The sequence below is a fragment of the Scatophagus argus genome, chromosome 20, assembly GCF_020382885.2.
Source record: "Scatophagus argus isolate fScaArg1 chromosome 20, fScaArg1.pri, whole genome shotgun sequence".
NCBI lineage: Eukaryota > Metazoa > Chordata > Actinopteri > Scatophagidae > Scatophagus > Scatophagus argus.
This window is the reverse complement of record NC_058512.1, coordinates 19266373-19286374: the sequence shown is the minus strand read 5'-3', so window position 1 is coordinate 19286374 and position 20002 is coordinate 19266373. Positions and strand designations below refer to the sequence as shown.

Below are 20002 nucleotides of genomic sequence, written 5' to 3'. Positions count from 1 at the left end.
AAGAACGAGCATTTGGCAGTGCTTCCACACAGAGCTAAATTTAATGTCATGTAGCAGAGAAAAGTACACTTGGTACAAACATAACGGCACAATGCTTTGAGTGGAAAGGCACAAATACAGTAGCTAGAAAATGAAGACACAAGATATACAGAGAATACAAGTTGCCATTAACAAGTGGATAAAATAATGTTAAGTAACTGTTATAAGGTACGCTCCTTTCAGGGCAGCAAATTCACAAAAGATAGCTCACTGGCAGTCTGAAGCGGGCAAACATGGAAAAGAGCATTAATGACCCTGCAATCTTTTTATATCCTTAGTTTGTGATCTGTTAGTTATCAATTTGAGAGATGCAGAAAACTCTGTTATTAAGGCTCCCTAAGAATCTGGGCACAGTGTAGGATTTCTTTGGGCTAACACAAGGATTCTACTGAACGGCGCTTGCCAATAACCCACTATTTATGAGCTCACTTTTGGACACAGCATTCCAGCTGTAGTCCAGTCTTTCACACACTTTGTCATTTTTTTTCCCAGGTACCTCCAGAAAAAAACAGGACGGTATTCACTAGGGTCCTATTGATCACAACTCTGTATTTCAGATGTATGTTTTACTGTCAGTGGCCTCAACCTTTTTTGGAGTATCTTAAGTCATAATGGGATGACAGCCATGGTGAAAGGATCTCAGATATGGAAACTGCCACACAACCTCCAAATGTATTTGAAGTAGTTGGATCCAATTAAACATATGTCAGCTTGTCAGTGGTGCTACCAGGACCCAGCAACCCTTTCTCATTTACACTATGTGGACAAAAGTATTAGGGCACCTGAACATTACACCAATGGGGACTTTAATGACATTGCATAAATACAAAGGCAGCTCTGCAGCTATAACCGAGGTTATAGGAGTCAGAGGTTGGCACAGTTTGTGTGTATTGCATTTAGGAGCAAGGACAGTTGTTTAGTTCACACACTCTTTGGCAACACTGAACACTGAAGTCCAGCCCTTTTCACACATCCAGACAAACAAAAGCCAAGTAGCTGTGGTAGGTGATGATTATGAATTCTTTATATCTAAATATCACAGACAATCAAGTCTTGCAATAGAGAGGTAACAGTGTGATCATTCCTCAAATGGTTATTGTACTCCTATAATGTTGGTGGACTTGCAAAATATATTTGAAATGTTGGATGGTGAAAACTGAAGCAGCAGAGCCTGAAATACCTGGACTTGTAAGTATGGGTCAAGCTCCAGAAGCAATCCGTCCTGCATTTTGTGAAATGTAGGACAGAGTGCTTCTGACATCACAATGACTCACAGCTGCAAGGCTTCACTCAGGGCTATTTGCTCAGATTTGATAAAGCTTCTCCCAAGCCGCATTATAATGTTGCACATCGAACTACTCTCACAAGCTGAGTAATACTAAATATAACGAGTAGACAGGCTGTGTAAAAACCACTCTAAATATCATGTTCTTTTTCCATTAACTTTGAGAAATCCTTCTCTAAAAATGAGTCAGACGGAAACCAATAATAAATATCATTTCTCATCACCTCATCATCTAGATAACTCCATTTAATCCCTCTGTTTACTGTTGTTTCACAGCCATCTGATAGCGACTGTAATGCTGCACCGCTGATCTACTTAACCATGTTTTCTCCACTGGAAAGGCACCCTGGAGGGCACTTAATCACGTTTTATCTCCCACAGAGGAATCCAAGAGGACACAATTGTTGTGCTTTTTCAAACACAAATGCACATACTAAATAAAACGACTTACCAAACAACCAGTAAAGAAATGCAGTTTCCACAGGTGTTTCTCCTCAGTTTCTTTTGGCCTGTTCAGTCTCCATGTGCAAAGCTCTTCTTCTGTACGCTCTCATTCATAAAGGTGTCCTTTTGTCTCCACAGTGCATGGCATTTCACTTTTATTTTCTTGTATTTGTGTTCTCTTCCATAAATGCGACTCAAATCGCTCCAATCGTAACGCTCCTCCGTGTCTCTTATACATGTAAATAGGATGCTGTTTTCTAACATGTTCACAAGAGCAACTTTATTATAAACATGTTATGTGTTTACAGCGTGTTGTGCTACCCCCATGTGGTCAGAAAATCAATGAAATGATGAAATGATTGTCTTGACCTTGAGAAGCTAGAAACCACCACAGTCACTCTGGCTTGCACCTGATTCTAGCTGATCTCCAAAACAAGTAGACGCATTGCAAGCTAACAGTTCCAAGCTGCACTCTTTCAGAAATCAATCTGGAACCAATATGACTTTTTACTTGCTAATAAGTGTTTACTGTTTACTGTCCATTTAGACTGCTAAATGATGCACTTAAATTGAGTCTGTTTAAAAAGTTCATTTTAAAAAATGTATATGATAACAACGATAGACGACAGATGATAAATATTCTCATTGCTCGGTTCTACTGCACACACTTTAACTGTCACAAAGTGTATGAGATTGGAATGCAACCCCTGTGGAGTTAAAAAAAGAAAAAAGCTTCGAGATATCTGTGATAGTAGTGAAACACAGCTCTCTGTGTTTAGCGAAACAAGATAAATGCGCCTCCCACATGAATAAATGTGGTTTCATTCCACTTTCCATGAGCACTACACCACAAATGCACCTCTTCACATCCTCCATGACGAAAAAAAAAAAAAAAAACAAGCGGGTGTTTAGATGTCCAAACATCACAGTCCACTTGTTCAAGTCTTTCCATGGTTTCCTCCTGTCGAAATGAGGGCAAGGCAAACACTTTTCTGCAGGACAAGCAGAGCATGGTTTGAGATCCTCAGGCATAGCAGAGAGAGGGCTCAGAGCAGATACTGTGCTCAGGTGCTGGAAGTCCACATGTGCATCTGTTTGGCAATCTGCAGCACAAAGACAATGTCCGGCCGCTGGTCTGGGTCCGGGCTGATGCACATGCTAACCAGGTCCCTCAGCTGTGAAAGTAGGCTTAATTAGCTTAAAGAATGACAATGGTGTTATCCAATTTCAATTTCAATTTATTTATATAGCACCTTATACAATCAAAATTGTCTCTAGATGCTTTACAGAGACCCAGAGCCTGAACCCCCGAGCAAGCAGACAGTGGCAAGGAAAAACTCCCTTTTAACAGGAAGAAACCTTGAGCAGGACCCGGCTTGCAAATCCTAATTCATTCTCTCAATAAATCCCAATACCAAAACCAGCAATGTGTCACTCAGTTGCTGATTTCCAACTTGTTGCACTAAGCCACAAGCCAATACTTGGTAACCAAAACCTCACAAAAGTGCGGTCTCATCTTTTTAAAAAGCCTCAGTAATTTCCTAAAACAGATAAACACAACAATTGTCAGTGAATACATCCACTGCTGGTTTGGCTCTGCACATGAGATTTGTTGACAAAATAAAGTATATGCATCCACAGTACATTTTTAGAATTATTATTATTATTATTATTATTATTATTAGAATTATGTAAATTAAAGAGGGGGTTCAATATGACTGAGGCCCAACAGTTGGGTTTTGTGTCCTACCTTCTCAGAGTAATGGTCAGGGGGGAGAGGTGGGTAATCGCACTGCTCAATCTTTTGGCAGAGGGAGAGGAGGTTCATCTTGTCCCCATAAAATGGACTCTGCAGTGCTGCCATCTGGAGAAAGAGGAAGACAGTCTGGGTGAGAAAGAAATTCTCAGGTTGAGAAAAAAAGTACTAGCGTGAGTGTACATAATGAATAATGACAATTCCTCTTGGGGTTATGGTTAGGTGTCCCAATACTTTTGTCTATATGGTGTATGTAGCTTTCAGTGACATGAGGGATGTTTCAGATTCAGTGCTATTATTCTATTGCTATTATCAGTAATATTATATGAAGTCGCACAACAAAAAACAAAGGAGGAAAGAGGTTATCAGAAATAGATCAACAGCTTACCTAAAAGACAGAAACAAAGTTCAAAACATGGGACAGATATCAGGAGCAAAGAAAGCAAGGGCGAGACTGCGGAAAACGTCACTTATCCCACCTTCTCCTCTTCACTACATCTGTCATGAGATACGAGACACTGACAAAAATGAGACCCACTTAATCCTGCTCCATCAGCCCTTTACATGCACAGAGAATCTCCAGAGCACAGGGGACTATGAAGCCATTGTGTGTGGAGATGACTGCCTTGACAATGGCTCAGCATTCCAATGAAACACAAGGAAATGCGATTTAAGAATAGGGTTTATTATGTTCACAGTGGTAGCCAACTGACTGACTGAACTGATATTTTCTGTCTGCTACATCCCACATTTCTTCTCAAAAAAGGAAAAAAAAATAGAATACAAACATGATGGTAGCCCCTAGCACAAATTTATCAAAATGCCACACAGCCAATCAAATGGCTTAATTACATAAATACAACATTCAATCGCAGGGAGACGAGACAGACACACTGCATCAGACAGCAGACTGCTACACAAGAGCCACAGACTCACACTTTGCCTTATCTCCTCATCAGCATGCAGTATAGCTTGACTGATCCTTAAGTTTGAAACACAGAGGTTTTCACCATTTATTGCACAATACTAACGCCTTTAACATGCACAGATAAAAATAAACTTGTTATTCACACTGTTTCTAGATTACCTTCAACATAGTTTCTGTACATTCAATTTCAATTCAATTCAATTCAGTTTATTTATATAGCGCCAATTCACAACAAAAGTTATCTCATGACACTTTCCAATTTGAGCAGGTCTAGACCAGACTCTTTAATTAAAACATGTATTGTTTCTTTTTGTCTGACAAAATTTAGAGATACCAATTTATCTGCAATCAGCTGATATAATCTGATTTATTGGTTCCGGCTTGTATGCTACCTGAAAATGTTACTTTATATTCAGTTTATAGTTTATAGTCAGGCTGGTGTATTTCAATACTTAGCTGAACGTGGAATACAACACTGCATATGCCCCTTCAGCCATTGTCAATCAAACACAGACACGCCCCTTCAGCTCCTGTCAATCAAAGAGACATGGACCCGCCCCTCCAGCTGCTGTCAATCCAACACAGACAGGGACATGTCCCTTCAGCTGCTGTCAATCAAACCGAGATGGACCAGACCAGTCCCTCCAGCTGCTACACCTGCTTACATTTGACTTCATTTGGACTTCGAAGTCAGTGTTCAGGTGGACATTTTTAAACGGATGTCCCCTGCTCATTTTCTTTATCTATGTGTTTTAAATACCAGCTACAAGGATAAGACCTGTTGATAGCCCCTAATAACAGCCAATATGTATTCTGACCACTCCAGTTACAATAGCAGGAATAAGAATTTAGATACTTAACTTCCATGCATCCATTTTCTATACCGCTTATCCGTCAGGGTCACGGGGAGCTGGAACCTATCCCAGCTGACTACAGGCGAGAGGCGGGGTTCACCCTGGACTGGTCGCCAGTCAATCGCAGGGCCAACACACAGAGACAAACAACCACACACTCTCACACTCACACCTAGGGCCAATGTAGAGTAGCCAATTAACCTAATGTGCATGTTTTTGGTATTGTGGGAGGAAGCCGGAGTACCCGGAGAAAACCAACGCAGGCACAGGGAGAACATGCAAACTCCACATAGAAGGGCCCAGACCGGGATTCGAACCTGGAACCCTCTAGCTATGAGGCGACAGTGCTAACCACTGCACCACCAAAACACACAAGCAATCTGACAGAATTACAAAATAAAGACATCGAAAACATTGATACAGTTAATGTGCCACTGCGGTTACTTCACTGTGATGATACTGGGTAGCTGACACATGTAATGGTTCTAATGGCAAGTCTTTATTACAGCTGATGTATATGTACAAGTTCTTCCACACCAAACTCATCCAACCATGTCTTTATGGAGCTTTGCTTTGTGCACTGGGGCACAGTCATACTGGAACTGAAAAGGGCCTTCAACAAACTGTTGCCACAAAGTTGGAAGCATAGCATTGTCCAAAATGTCTTGGTATGCTGAAGCATTAAGATTTCCCTTTACTGGAAACAAGGGGCAGAGATCAACCCCTGAAAATCAGCCCCCATACTTTTGTCCATGTAGTGTAATTCTGTCTTAAAGTAAAAGGTTTTTCAGGCTAATTATTTCTCCGATTCATACTGGTCTTGCTGGCCATGACGAGATCCTTCTTTAGTGTTCTTTTCAGTGAGAGCAATGAGGGACAAAATTCACAGTCCTCGATCTGAGTTAGGATACGTTCAAAGCATATAAAGTGTATCTGAGGTAATATGAGACTGACTTATATATCGTGTTTTGTTTCTGTTACTTTCTACTTCCATCTACATTGCTTTGGTGTGACTGCTGAATGTTGGAGATATCACCTGTAGAGATTTGGAGATGAGCCAGATGATCATTTGTACAAGATCTTTTAACTTTCTACCAAACTACACTGTATCGTCGTGCAGAAGGAAACATACATCTACTCTTGGAGGAGGCATGTGATTATGATGTTTATTGCATGTATGTTTCTCTCTCTCTTTCATCCTCTCTGTCCTGTCTACCTCTTCTTCCCCCCCTTCACCCAGCCGACTATCAGCAGGATAGTTCTCCCTTGTGAGTCGGGTCCTGCTCAAGGTTTCTTCCTGTTAAAAGGGAGTTTTTCCTTGCCACTGTCTGCTTGCTTGGGGGTATCCTCCTCAGCTGAGCTGTGATGTGCTTAGTTAGCTAACCTCTCATCCATGAGTAGATGCACATTTTCTTCTAAATGGTCATATGGAAAGAAAATAGTTGGATCGTCTTGGTGATGATGTCTATATAGCACCATAGGTAAGATGAAAAATATGTATTAAGGATTTTGGAGTAAATTGTTCCTTTAAAGGGCATTCTAGGGATGGACATTAGAAATCAGAAATAGCTATAAATGCTGATATACATTGCATTGGATAGCTGTTGTGACAATTTCCAAGTATAATATATTTGTCTCTATCAAATAAACATTTAAATGAAATAAAAAATGTCAATAAAGGTCAAAGTGTATGTGAGCTTACCTCATAGAGAAGACATCCCAGGGACCAGATATCTGACTTAAAATTGTATCCATTCTCATGGATCCTCTCTGGTGACATGTAATAAGGTGTTCCCACTGGGACAGAGAGAGCCACAGATTGATAAAGTGATGGTTTTGTACAAAGTAAAAAAAAATACTCAAACATGAGTGTTCTTCCTTACTGTAGCAAAGAAGTACATATAAGCAGTCACTACATCAACTCTTACAGGTTCAACAAATGAACATCTGATGTATTTAATCAGATTTTACATTGTAAATGGGTTTTTCATTTCTTAAGTAAACGTTATAATTCTCAGTTTTTATGATGTAAGAGAAAAACAAGAGAAAAATATGTGCTATGCATTCATACACAATATGTATATGTATGTATGGTATATGTGTGTGTGACTTGTTTTACCTAAGGAGTGAGCTGCCGTCGTTTTAGAGCTGAAGAAGCGACCTAATCCCAGATCACCCAGCTTTACCTCCCCTGTGGCTGTTATGAATACATTCGCTGGCTTGATATCTGGTTCATGCACACACACACACACACACACACTTTAACCTGGGAAGAGCCACACCCTTTTTTGATGTAATCATGTTGTGTTTTTGTAAACCTGAAATGTTTGGAAGATTGATCTGATTTTGACAGTAGAATCACAAGAAAAGTAAGAGAGTGGATTGCATATATGAGTGTTAACAAATACAGAGATGATAAAGTGTGCATAGTGTGCACTTTGTGGGGATTGAGAGGAGGGTGAGTAAATCTGTAGTTGTTTACCACGGTGCATTACTCTGCGTGAATGCATGTGTTCCAGGGCACTGCAAAGCTGCACAAAATATTTCCATATAGTCCTCTCTGGAATGAGTCGCCTCTTCTTCTTGAAGTACTAAACAGATAGAAGGAAGCATTACTAATCCATCCAGGGTTACAGTGCTTATCTGAAAGGTGCTACATGTAACATATTTAAATAAAATTCAGTGCTTTTAGAACTCTGGAGAACTGGATCAAGAAGTAGGTGAAGACATAAAACTGCTCTTATCTCACATTAACAGGATTAATATTTAACGTATGGATCTTGGTAAAAGGGAATACATTTTGTAGACAATTCTTGGGTAGTACTGGGATCTTAGTTTCTGGTATTCAACCTGTTTACACACCAGTAATCAGCTTATATACTTATTGCTTGCTCGCTTCTGTTGCGTTTAGGTTACTTATCTGCATATAGTATCTGTGTACTTGTTTAATGTGGGGTAAACCTGTGAGTCTGAGGACTTTGTGTAATTCCTGACCTTTATCATCTGGGACAGATCTCCAGCATCTGCCAGCTCCAGAACAATGTTGAGCTCATTGTCTTCAATAAAGGAGTCTAGGTATTTGATTACATTAGGGTGATTCAGCTGCTGCAAAGGACAAACAGGAGGCAAAAAAAAAAAAAAACTGTTGTTTCGGCAAATTTGAAAAATCTCATGTTACATAGAATGCGACAGCTTCCAACAATCAAAAAGTACAGCTGAGCTAAAGTGATTATGCAGCAAATGTACCAAATAGTCTGTAGCTGTGAATCTGTATAAGGTTTAAATAAGTTTCAACAAAGCATTAAAACACTGTCAGAGCTTGTCCTCTATAACACTGCAGGAACTCATTGGTTTCTTTTTCTTCACTGACCCACTGAACACAAAGGCTGTGGTTCATTAACTTCACCTTTAGAAGATCTATCTCCTTGACGCAGTCCTGACGAGCCTTTGCATCCATCATCTCAAAGATCTGCAGCGACAAACATTTAAGTTAGTATGAATAAACAGAGACAGGGACTTGGTAGCTAGAATTTTCTACAGTCCTGACCTCCTGCTGTTATTGGCTGGAGGCTACACATACAGACACCACCACACACTTCCAGATGCTTATGAGGCTCATGATTGAGAGATATTACGTTTGTATGCATTAATAATTTTTGGGAGGAAACTGCTGTATATTATGCCTTTAAAGGGACCTTCATCCCTTCTTTATGTAAATAAAAAAAGTAATGTATCAGCCGTTATGTTTTTCAGATTTTTTTAAAAAGCTGATATTGCTCTCATAACTCAATTACTGGTCAGCCTCTAACCTGAATTCCAAGAATTTTACTAGAGCCTGATATTGGATTTTGAGGCAAATATCATTATAGTGTTTAAATAATCTGAAAATCATGTGTTCACTAATTACTTTTAACATTGTAAAAAAAAAAAAAAGTAAGTTAGAGAAAGTTAAAAAGTATCCACAAAATTTTAATAAAAATTGTGACCAACATATGTGATGAGTGGGACATTTTACAGTCTCTGATAGACAAACCATGTCATGTTGACAGTGTTTCCAAAAATATCAACAGATGTCAAAAAAAGCAAAAGAAAATAAAATGATAATACTGTACTATTGATTAACACAGAATATTTGCACCGCTGAACTGATAAAAAGCCATGCACTGAGACAATCATCTCGACAGATTCTGTATGCGTATGCAAGCCGGGTCCTGCTCAAGGTTTCTTCCTGTTAAAAGGGAGTTTTTCCTTGCCACTGTCTGCTTGCTCGGGGGTTCAGGCTCTGAGTCTCTGTAAAGCATCTAGGGACAATTTTGATTGTATAAGGTGCTATATAAATAAATTGAATAGAATTGAATTGAATTGAATTATAACAAGGTCAGAATATTCAAGGACTCTACACATCTCCATAAGCATGAGTTCAGGCTGCAGAAAGATGCCTCCTGAACAGCATGAAATGACTCACTCACTGCACTTTGAACCCTAAACCTACAGAAAGTCCATTCATTGAGTTACTCACATTGAGTAACCTGAACCTGAACTTTGAAGCCGTATCAGACATGCTCTTTATGGTACCTGAACTTTCTTGAGTGCAACCAGCTGTCCCTCCAGCAAGTATGTGGCTTTGTAGACCTCGCTGAATTGGCCCCGACCAATCTTCTTTTCAATGCGGAAGTTTGCAAGGGTGCAGCAGTACTTACAGCTTGGCACATTTTTCTGTAAAAGAAAATGCATTAAAAGGTTTAAGATAATATGATACACGCCGTGTTGAAGAACATGCAACATTTAGCTTTTTCTTTCTTAGAAGTACTTTGAATGTGTCTAATAGCAAACTAATACAACATTCTACCTGATCCTCTTGACCAGGTATCTTGTAGAGATTGTTGTGGTTGTCTAAGGTGGGCTGGTTGTTGTTCTGCGCCTCCATGGTGGCATCACACCCACCAACTACTGTAACAAAGAAGAAAATATCAAAATTTAACTATTTAAAACTGTACTTCTTAAGGAAAGGGGAAGGGATAAATTCCTGTGCAAAGTTCTTGTTAACTTTAACAACTTTATCTGACATGAGAAGTGAACAGCCCAGGACAAACTTTCATAATGACTATGCACATGGAAACTCTGTGTGTGTCACACACAAATTCAACAAGCGAGAGTTGTAGTTGTGTCGGAAAGCAAGAAACAAAACATAAGGAGGAGACAAAAAACGACACCTGGCTGCACAGAACAAGAAAGCATGCATTGCAACAATGACTCTGGAGGCTGGACCTCACTGATTAAGACAAAAGCAACTTAAATCACTGATCTTGGCAAGACTGGGTCATATTTTATGGAGAAAATATTTTCCGTTTTCCCTCTGACGCCCTCGAGCTGCTCCGCCTTATTGTTCTACGATTTACAGAAGCTGTTAATTAATATTCCAAGAGGGTGTGATTGCATCAGAAGTGGCCAATCATAAGTTCAGACCCAGAGTCATTCCAAAACTAACAGCAGTTAGAGGTTACTTTAGCAACAAGTAAAACTATCTGTCCATCAGTAAACTGTAGAGCAATTATTTTCTCCATAAAATACAGTCCAGTTTCAACAAAATCACTGAATCACTGAATGTTGTTAAGTTGTAGTTTTGTACAGAAATCAGGTCTCAGGCCCCCAGAAATAACGCTTATTACCTACAACCTTAGCCTCACATTCACATGTGTGGAATGTGCTTGGGACATATCCATGGAATATTGTGGCAAAACCCCGGACGACTCTGCTAAGCACCTTCACATTCACCAGAAGACGAGCCCCCTTTGAATTTAATAATTCTACAGTCTGTTTTGCAACGACGTTCTGCGATCAAAATACAGTATACCCATAACAGCAAGGTTTTGATGAAAATACACATACAGAAATAAACAGAAAAGAAATGATACATTCAAACAATATATCAATACTAGACTTCTAGCAGGGAAGTGGAGCTAAAGCTTGCTGGGGGCTCTGCTGATGACTCATGATGGCAGAGGACCTTGTTCCAGTTTTAACAGGAAATAATAGTCATTTCCAAGCAGTCACAGTGTGAGCTAGTGAGTACCCACATTATTGAGTCCTCTTGGCTTTTCTTGTGACTAGCTGAGTCATCTGTGTGTGATCTTGTGCCTCTTCTCCCAAACAACCCTTTTTTTTTTTTTGGAAGGAACAGCCTCACTAACAGCTGTGATTCTTTGGAGTTTGGAGTTACCTTTGCCAAGCACGGACTAATCAATGACTGTTTGGACTATATATACACTACATAGACAAAAGTATTGGGATGGGGCTGTTGTTCAGGGTTTGGGCTCGGCCCCTGACTTCCAGTGAAGGGAAACCTTAATGCTTCAGCATACCAAGACATTTTGGGCAATACTGTGCTTCTTCTTTGTGACAACAGTTTGGGGAAGGCCCTTTTCAGTTCCAGCATGACTGTGCCCCAGTATACAAAGCAAGGTCCATAAAGACATTGTTAGATATATATATATATATACACATATTATATTATATATATATTTTACACACACACACACATAAATAGATATAGTGTAGCTGTAAAAAAGTCTAAGCTTGCTCATGTTAAAACATATCCCCTATTCCAAAACATTATAAGAATTATTCTGCTGATGAGTCAGCATACATGCATACAGCATGTGATAACTTGTGCTCACCTTAACTTACTCAGCCCTACTAACCATTAAAATGTTAGTAATGCCAAGTGGGCTTCATGCCATGTCTGAAGCTGCAACACAGGGACAGATCTGTGCTATATGCCAGGCTGCTCATAATTGTGGAAATGAGGACTGTGCTGTTGTTGGCTTTCAAGGCTACAAAATCTATCAACAAAGACCTGTCAGACAGTTCAACAGGTCTACGGTATGTTCCCTGGCCTCATGGGCCTCCAGTTTACCACTAAAAGACACTGAAACACTGAGGCTGGGTGGAGGACTACTGCTGACAAAATAACTCCACAAAAGGAATAAACTCTCCTGAACAAATGAATTTATGAATTTTTCTAATCCAGTGATTCATGGGCCCATAAGCCTCGCTATTTTCATGGCATGTGTGGATCTTACACTATGTTTTACTCCAGAAAACTGTAAAATGTATTATAGAACAGGTTCTGTTCTGTTTCAATCACACCCTGTGCACATTACTGAATTTTAAAAGTTGCCTTAGCAAGTTGCCCTTGCCTTAAAAATCAAGATGGAGAACGCTAAAGAAACATATATGTGCATGCAGAAGTAGGAGGATGATCCAAGGATCCGAGGATCCACATCATACTTAAAACAGTCAGAGGATATTCAACCAATACCACACGATGGCCCGGTCTAACAAAGGACGGTCTGTTGGACTCCTAACAAAGCTCATTATTCTTTGTAGCTTCAGATTTTGTACCATGAAGACTTGAGCTTTATCAGTCATCACTGTTGGGGTCATGTCGTTTAAGGTGCTGATGAGACATGTAATATAATCCATTTAGTCCAGTTTAACGGTAGTTTCAGAGCAAGATATGAATTCCACAATACCTTGCACAATGGTTTATACCGACATCTCTGGTTATTTTGTCCTCCATGGCAACTATTGAGACGTAAACAGCAGAAATAGAGTGTTGTAGCGACAAAGTAATATGCCAAGAATGTATACTTGTATATATGTGGTCAGCACAGCCTCTTGCCAGATGACACTGTATTGCACTGCAGTAAAAGCTGAGCTTGGTTCAGCTTTTTCACCGGATGCTGCTTTCTTTTTTTTTTGACAAAGACCCCATTCATGCTACTAACTACTGTCAATCTGAATGTGAATAAGGGTCTACAGCCACGCTAGCAGCACTGTGAGGCTGTGCTTGAAGGTAAATGCTTACGTCAGCATGCTAAAATGCTCATGTTGACCATGCTAACAGGTTTTTGCTAAGCAGCTACAATGTTTATAGCATCTTCACAATCTTAGAAAACTTGATATTCAGCAATAAACATAAAGTCCACAGAGACAAACAGGAATGTCATTAATTGTGATGGTAAAACCACAAATGTCAACCTCATGATGACACTAGAAGAAATGTCAGCATGACCAAAATCAGCAGGACTCATCCCCTGGGGACCATTAACGTTTGCTTGAAGGCATGCAATGCAATAGTTGAGTTTTCTAGTCAGGACCAAAGTGGTGGAACAGCCAGCCAGGGACATTTCAGGCAATTTCTTAAGCTCAATACTTTTTCTTAATTTTTTACAGTGGGGGGAAATAAAGACACCTTGTCCATCCGTCAGTGATCCAAATACAGGCAAAGTTCCTATTTCCTGATTCCTTGAAAATGTTCCTGATGTGTAAACCAATTGCAGGTGCAATTAAGACCTCACTATTCTCCAAACAAAGTACTTGTTTGGAGAAGTGTCTGAAACCTATGAATACACTTTCTATAATTTACATGTCTGTGGAGGTGTGAAAGTAGGCAGTATGTTGTGGGAGATAAGGCTCCAAAATATTATCATTATATTGCAGTATATTTTTGCAATACAATATTGTCTACAGAACTACAATATAAATATTATTACAAGATAATTGTAATTATGTAATTCCATCTGGTGTATTCAGATGTAAACAGCAGTCCTGAATTCAATCCATGTGACAGATGGCGGACCTACGAGATGTTTTGGAGAGGCAGATGGAGGCTGTGACTCTGTGCTCTGAATTAAAATAACTCTGACCGGTCTAATCTGGCAATTAGGCAGCCTACTGCTTAAATCTGAACAGTACAGTGTCATGATTGATCAACCACTGTCACTTAAGCATAATTACATCTCGATGCAACTTGTTTCCTAGGAGTTACTAGTTGAGTTACACATAAATTTTTTTTAAAACTGACTCATCCCCAGCTACCAATAGCAATGTTCCATTCATTTTCAGCTCCGTGTGATGATGCTGTATGTAGCCATGACAACAACCAACACATGAGCACACAGTGCACATCACTGTAACTATCCTGATAAAATTTTTTTGTCACATTATCATGGGTGTCCGTATAATGTCCATCCATCCATCCATCCATTTTCTATACCGCTTATCCGTCAGGGTCGCAGGGGAGCTGGAGCCTATCCCAGCTGACTACGGGCGAGAGGCGGGGTACACCCTGGACTGGTTGCCAATCAATCGCAGGGCCAACACACAAAGACAGACAACCACACACTCTCACCTAGGGGCAATTTAGAGTAGCCAGTTAACCTAATGTGCATGTTTTTGGTATTGTGGGAGGAAGCCGGAGTACCCAGAGAAAACCCACGTCTTGAGTCTGTGCCCTAATTTGAGATACAGTGTCAATTCAAACCCACACAGCTGTATCTAATTCCTCTGTCACAATGAAAAACAGCTCTATTAGAGATATATTTAGAAATATATTTTACCACTGAAAAGGGTAGTTTTTTCATAAAACGACTGTCTATGCGGCAGAAAGAAACATTTTTGATTTTGGTGCCACACCAGATCAATGAATACTTTGGCTGGTGGTGATGCACTATGAACTGAGGAGTGGCTGGTTTTGAGTCATCCATTTTCATACAGGAAACAATGGCCATTGTCTGGTCACTTTGCCATATTACAGCTAGATACTGCACTAAAGTATGTTCCTGAAACATCTGAGGTAAGAAATAGGCAATGTACTAGCAGAATCTTGATTGATAGAGAGCCTTTTAGAACCCAGGCCAGACCCTTACATTAACCCTAACCTTCTTGGTTCAATGTCAAGAACATTTGTTTATGCTACGATTGGACGAACAAACATCATCGCCAGGGCTCAACAACACAATTTCCTCTCAAAATAAAGTGCTATCGGAAAGAGCTACAAATAACTATTAACTGAAAATGAGCTATACACCCAATTTCATGTGACATATTTCACTTTTTATTTTACCAAACAAAAGCAGGTGCAACAGCTTTATATAACAAAACAAAACAAAACAGTTCTTCGAACTGGGCATGTTCAGCTAAGTGATGGTGTTTTAAGTGTCTGATTGGGTTTGTTGTTCTGAATGTTTTCGTGCTAGTCCCCCACAGTTTATTTTGGCCTTGCATGTATTACAAATTGCGATCTTTGTGCTTTTTTCTTTACTCACAGTGATAAACTTCCATGCTAAAATATCTTTAGCATGGAAGTTCATGGAAGTTAGCATGTGGCTGCATAAAACTGACCAGCTTCAAATCAGCTGGTCTTGGGTCTGGGTTGAGCACACTGAAAACCAGCCAACTCCAGTCGATTTGTGCATCTCTTTAAAAAAAATCTTTTGCCCACAGGAGTGGCTGTTAGTACGAATATGTTGTTCCATATGTGTATATGGATGTAAACACTGATGCAGGCTATCCCCTGGATCCTGTCCAGAGCGTACTGGGATACACTTCAGCCCTCTGCAATGTATGGTTAGTCACAAGTCCAATGTAGTTAGAGAAATTAGAGAGCTAAAACCCTTTAAACAACATTCCAGAAAGTCAAAAGAACTTGCCAATGCAAAGAGTTCCCAGGTGTTTCTTTGCAGGGTTGTTTACATGGAGTAATACATGCATCCTAGGGAGAACTGCCAGCCAGCACAATGATAAGAAACATTAAGTTCAACTATGTTCAACTAAATCAGCTGGACTGAAATAAATGGCTATATAATGTAAAAAATTCGACTATTCAACTATTCCCTTATACTGATACTTTTTTTCATACAGATCTGATCTGTCAATCATTATCAGCTCACGAGTCCTGTGTGTAGTTGTAAGACATATTTTAATGCATTTCGTCGACATCGGTGATGTGAAAACATCACACCGTCACATCGTCAGAGAAAGTAAACATGTGTGACCTGCTCAGTTCTGAAATCCCAGTGTACCACACAGTGTTTCTCCTGCCAGGCCTCTGACAGCGCCATGAGCCAAAGGGTCAATCATAGCGGACAGCAGTGGAGGCTGTACCACTGTCTGGTTCAAAAGTAGATCAGGTTATTTATCATTTGGACGGTAAACTTGAGAAGAAAAAAGCTAACTTGAATGGTTGTCAGAAGTAAAAATTACGTGTCCTGATGGACTGTGGGGCAGCTACAATCTTCTTCATTTGCTGGTGGTAAAATTATTGGTATGACTGGTCCAGTACAGTTTAATATCAAACCTGTTTGACACTTTATATTAGACCTGGCCTAGAAGGCAAACTACTTATTAATAACATAACGTTGATATTTCCGAGTTTTGAAAGATCTTAAGGATTCAAGGATTCAAGGAACTTTTATTGTCATACCAGCTCACATTTACATGTTTATGGTACGACATTAGGACTCAGGTCCCAGGAGCAATAAGTAGAATATAAAAATATGAAATGAAAAGTTGAATAAAATAGAAATATAAGCTAAATACAAATAGAATATAAAACTAAACATTTAAATAAAGAAGCCAGTTTTAGCATGTGTGAAGCCAGTTTTAACAGCCAGTTTTAATATCAACGCATTAATTGTTTTTTTTTTTTGTTTGTTTTTTTTTACACATAATTTTCTCAAACATTTTTGATAAAAGTTTAATTCAAAGAACAAGTGAAATATTCTTTTTCAGATTTGGACATTTTACAGTGTAAAAGTAAACTTGTGAGTGCTCTCTTGTGAATGAACTATGAAACGGGAATACGTTTGTACCACGTGACATAATCAGTGATCTGTAAATCGCTGATAATTTAAAATCAATTGGTAATATTGGCTATGGCTGTGCATTGCCTGGACTCGAATTCATTTTACATCAGTCACAACGACACAAATTCTTCTTTCTAAAAATGTTAAAGTACATATCATGGCCAACGTACATAGCAGATGATGTGCTGTGGGCTAAATTATGGAACATAACACCAAACACATTGATGAAATAAAAACAAAAACATTCTATTATACTATATGTCAATAGCATTGAAGTACCAATACTTTTTCATTGCCACTTGTTTAAAACAATACATTATCTACTTTTCAACAGATATCAACAGATCTCCGATCAAATTTTCAACCTAAGTGCACACAGATATAAACAACATTCCAAATGTGTAGAAACTGTGTTCAGTGGCTCTTAAAAAACTTCATCCCAAATTTTTTTTTTGTTTTGCCGTGATATCAAATATTGTGTTGTTCTTTTATACCAGCATTATGTCAAAGTTTAAAATTCTGGCTTCATCGCAACCTTACATTTTACATATCCCTTCATTAAAACTCCAATGCCCTGTTCCTCTTCCTGTCGTCAAATGGAAGCCAAATCCCTCCTACCAGCAAGCATGACTGACAGTTGTTGACTTAATGATGCATCAGAATAACAACCCATGGACTAAAACCATCCATCCAAATTCTAACGTTCATAACCATGCAGTCAAATATAACTGCATTCGGCTTTTTGCAGACTTTAGAGAAGCTTCTTCCAACCCTCAGATCATCAACCGTCAGTAGAGCAGCGTGTAAAGATATTCAGTGAGGATGTGTAAAGACATGGCTTCCTGCTAGGTGGATAGTAACCAGCCATGGCAGTCACACAGGACACTGGCTCCATGTCACAGCTGACACGTGACTAATTTTAGCCAGCTATTTGACCTTGGGTGCCCAGGCATCCTCATAAGCAGCAGCAGCAGCAGCAGCAGCCACCGCTTCAGCACCGCCCAGCTGACACCCCGCCCTGCAGCCAGTATTCACCCCTGCTGCTATTATTTCATTCAATGTTCATTTATACCCGCACACCACAGACAACAAGGTTCTGCTTTCACACTACACACACGTAAAATGTATCATATGAACATGCGGTTTTCCCTCCCTGGAGGTGTGTGAGTCTGTGTCTGTGTCACATTGGCTCAAGAAGTCAGCATTAGCAAGACTTAAATCATTACTTTACACTGTATATTATCATGTTTAGGCCAGAAGCCATACTCACTACCTTATTAAGTAACTTAACAGGAACTGCAAACATGACCAGATTGCATTATTGTAATTCAATTTTAGTGTTGTTCCAAATTTGTTTTATTCAAAAACACTGAAAAAAAGATACCATGTTGAATAAAATAACAAAGAGGTTAGCAATGGATTGCAGTGGTTTCCTGTTATGAAAGAACAAATTGCAAAGAGGAAATAAATATCTCAATAGCTCGACTATTTTGTGATAAACTTCATTTCGCTACACTGACAGGCGACAGAGCATGAAAGTGACTCGGAAATGGCCACATAGAAATGAAAAATGTGACTAACTGGAACTGACTTTCAGTCTCAATCTTTTCTTGTTACAAGCTTAATTTAATTACATGTCTATTAGATTTCTGCCCTGGCCAGACACAACACATGCTATACAGTACAGTGCTTTGTTTAAAACTGCAAACAACAACAACAACAACAAAAACATGTTTAAACAAGATAGCAGGAATCAATACAGCCTCGTTTCCATCCGAGACAGCGGGTAAATATCATTTCCATATGGCCGAGAGCAGCAGGCCAACGTTGTTGCTAGCTAGGTATGCGCTAAGTAGGTTTTGCAGCTTCCCAACATGAGTAAACAGACTGTGCCCTGGTCGGTGAGGCGTTTAACGCGATACGACTACACAAGTAAATGTCAACCGAGCTGGCTCGTGCACAAACGCTGCACGCTGCAAACGCGTAACCGACGAGTAGAGGTGGCAGGCAGTCGTTCATAATGCGCGATTCACTGCTTACCTGAAGATGAAGTAAGTAACGTCCTGCTTGAAAGCTTTGAACACTTTCTTACAAGTTACATCGGTCCGTGCTGTTGTGCAACTCCTCACACCGACGGACGGACAGACCCCCCCGCCACCGCCACCACTACCCCCCCGCGCCTCCTCCGAGTCTCTGCCTGTCTCTCTCTCTCTCTATCTGTACCCCTGTCTCTCTGTCTCTGTGGTTTGCTGCCACGCAGGCTGCTCAACGGAGTCTACAGGCGACTTGCTGAAAGACACGAGAGACACTTCAAAGACTCCAACTTCTGTATAGTAAAGCGGCGGAGAGGTTGAGACAAGTGAAAAGTAGGTCAAACGTCACAGCTCTCTGTTTCCTCACTCAGCCCCCCTGCATGTGGGATGGGGCCATTGTTTAATGACATATGATATGAGGCTATTTACACGCGTGGCAAGAAAGTGTAAGAAAAGCATTCAACATCAACTTCTAACAGAATTCCATTCGGCAAATATATTGAATTATATATATATATATAGATATATATACTGCATCATCATCATCATTATTATTATTATTACTACTACTGCACACTTCTCATGGATCGTGTGATGACTCAGAGGGATTATTTTTTTGTATGACTCTATACATGTTTGTTTTGTTCTTTCGTTTTCTTTCAAAGACTCCCCTGTTCCAGCAAATCAATGAAGCCACATCTGCTGCAGTCAAAACCTGTCTCCCACTGACAATGTGACCCTGGACTGTTGACTGACTGAAGTTGTATATTGAGTAAGAATGGGAAAGAATTTCACTTTCAAACTTCAGCAGTTAGTGTCCTCGGTTCACTGACACTCACTGAAAGTTGTTAAGAGAAAAGGTGCACAGAGCACGTGGAACATGTTGCAGGTTTCAAATTCAGTGTATATTTACAAAAAGAAATAAATAAATACATTTTGTTTCCTTAACCTTAAATAAATTCTATTTGTATTGTATTCAATTAAATATATAGATTGAAAAGAACTCATTGTA

At 39.6% G+C, this 20002-nt stretch overlaps 1 protein-coding gene across 4 annotated transcripts; it reads right to left on the bottom strand.

The window, feature by feature from the left end:
* Positions 1 to 11: 11 nt before the first annotated feature.
* On the bottom strand, positions 12 to 19115 carry LOC124051243 (serine/threonine-protein kinase Nek6-like). Of its 4 annotated transcripts, none has more exons than XM_046374395.1 (10): positions 18998 to 19115; positions 10156 to 10256; positions 9882 to 10022; positions 8713 to 8775; positions 8301 to 8411; positions 7789 to 7897; positions 7426 to 7533; positions 7009 to 7103; positions 3519 to 3632; positions 12 to 2943 (listed from the first exon to the last, which is right to left on the bottom strand). In XM_046374395.1, exons 2-10 carry the CDS (start codon positions 10231 to 10233, stop codon positions 2833 to 2835), a joined length of 930 nt encoding a protein of 309 aa, XP_046230351.1. In that variant the 5' UTR covers positions 10234 to 10256; positions 18998 to 19115; the 3' UTR covers positions 12 to 2832. The 4 variants fall into 4 exon arrangements, with proteins under 4 accessions (XP_046230351.1, XP_046230352.1, XP_046230353.1 ...); XM_046374396.1 differs by having other exon boundaries at positions 10156 to 10253; positions 18998 to 19112; XM_046374397.1 differs by having other exon boundaries at positions 8301 to 8408; positions 18998 to 19034.
* Between the last annotated feature and the right edge of the window lie 887 nt (positions 19116 to 20002).

Excerpts from the sequence above, each read along its gene's own strand:
- LOC124051243 (XM_046374395.1), bottom strand. The coding sequence starts at position 10,233 with ATGGAGGCGCAGAACAACAACCAGCCCACCTTAGACAACCACAACAAT. Across the intron at positions 7,534-7,788 it reads ACGCAGAGTAATGCACCGTG|ATATCAAGCCAGCGAATGTA; the intron begins GTAAACAACTAC and ends TGCATGAACCAG. Across the intron at positions 2,944-3,518 it reads CTGACCATTACTCTGAGAAG|CTGAGGGACCTGGTTAGCAT; the intron begins GTAGGACACAAA and ends CTACTTTCACAG.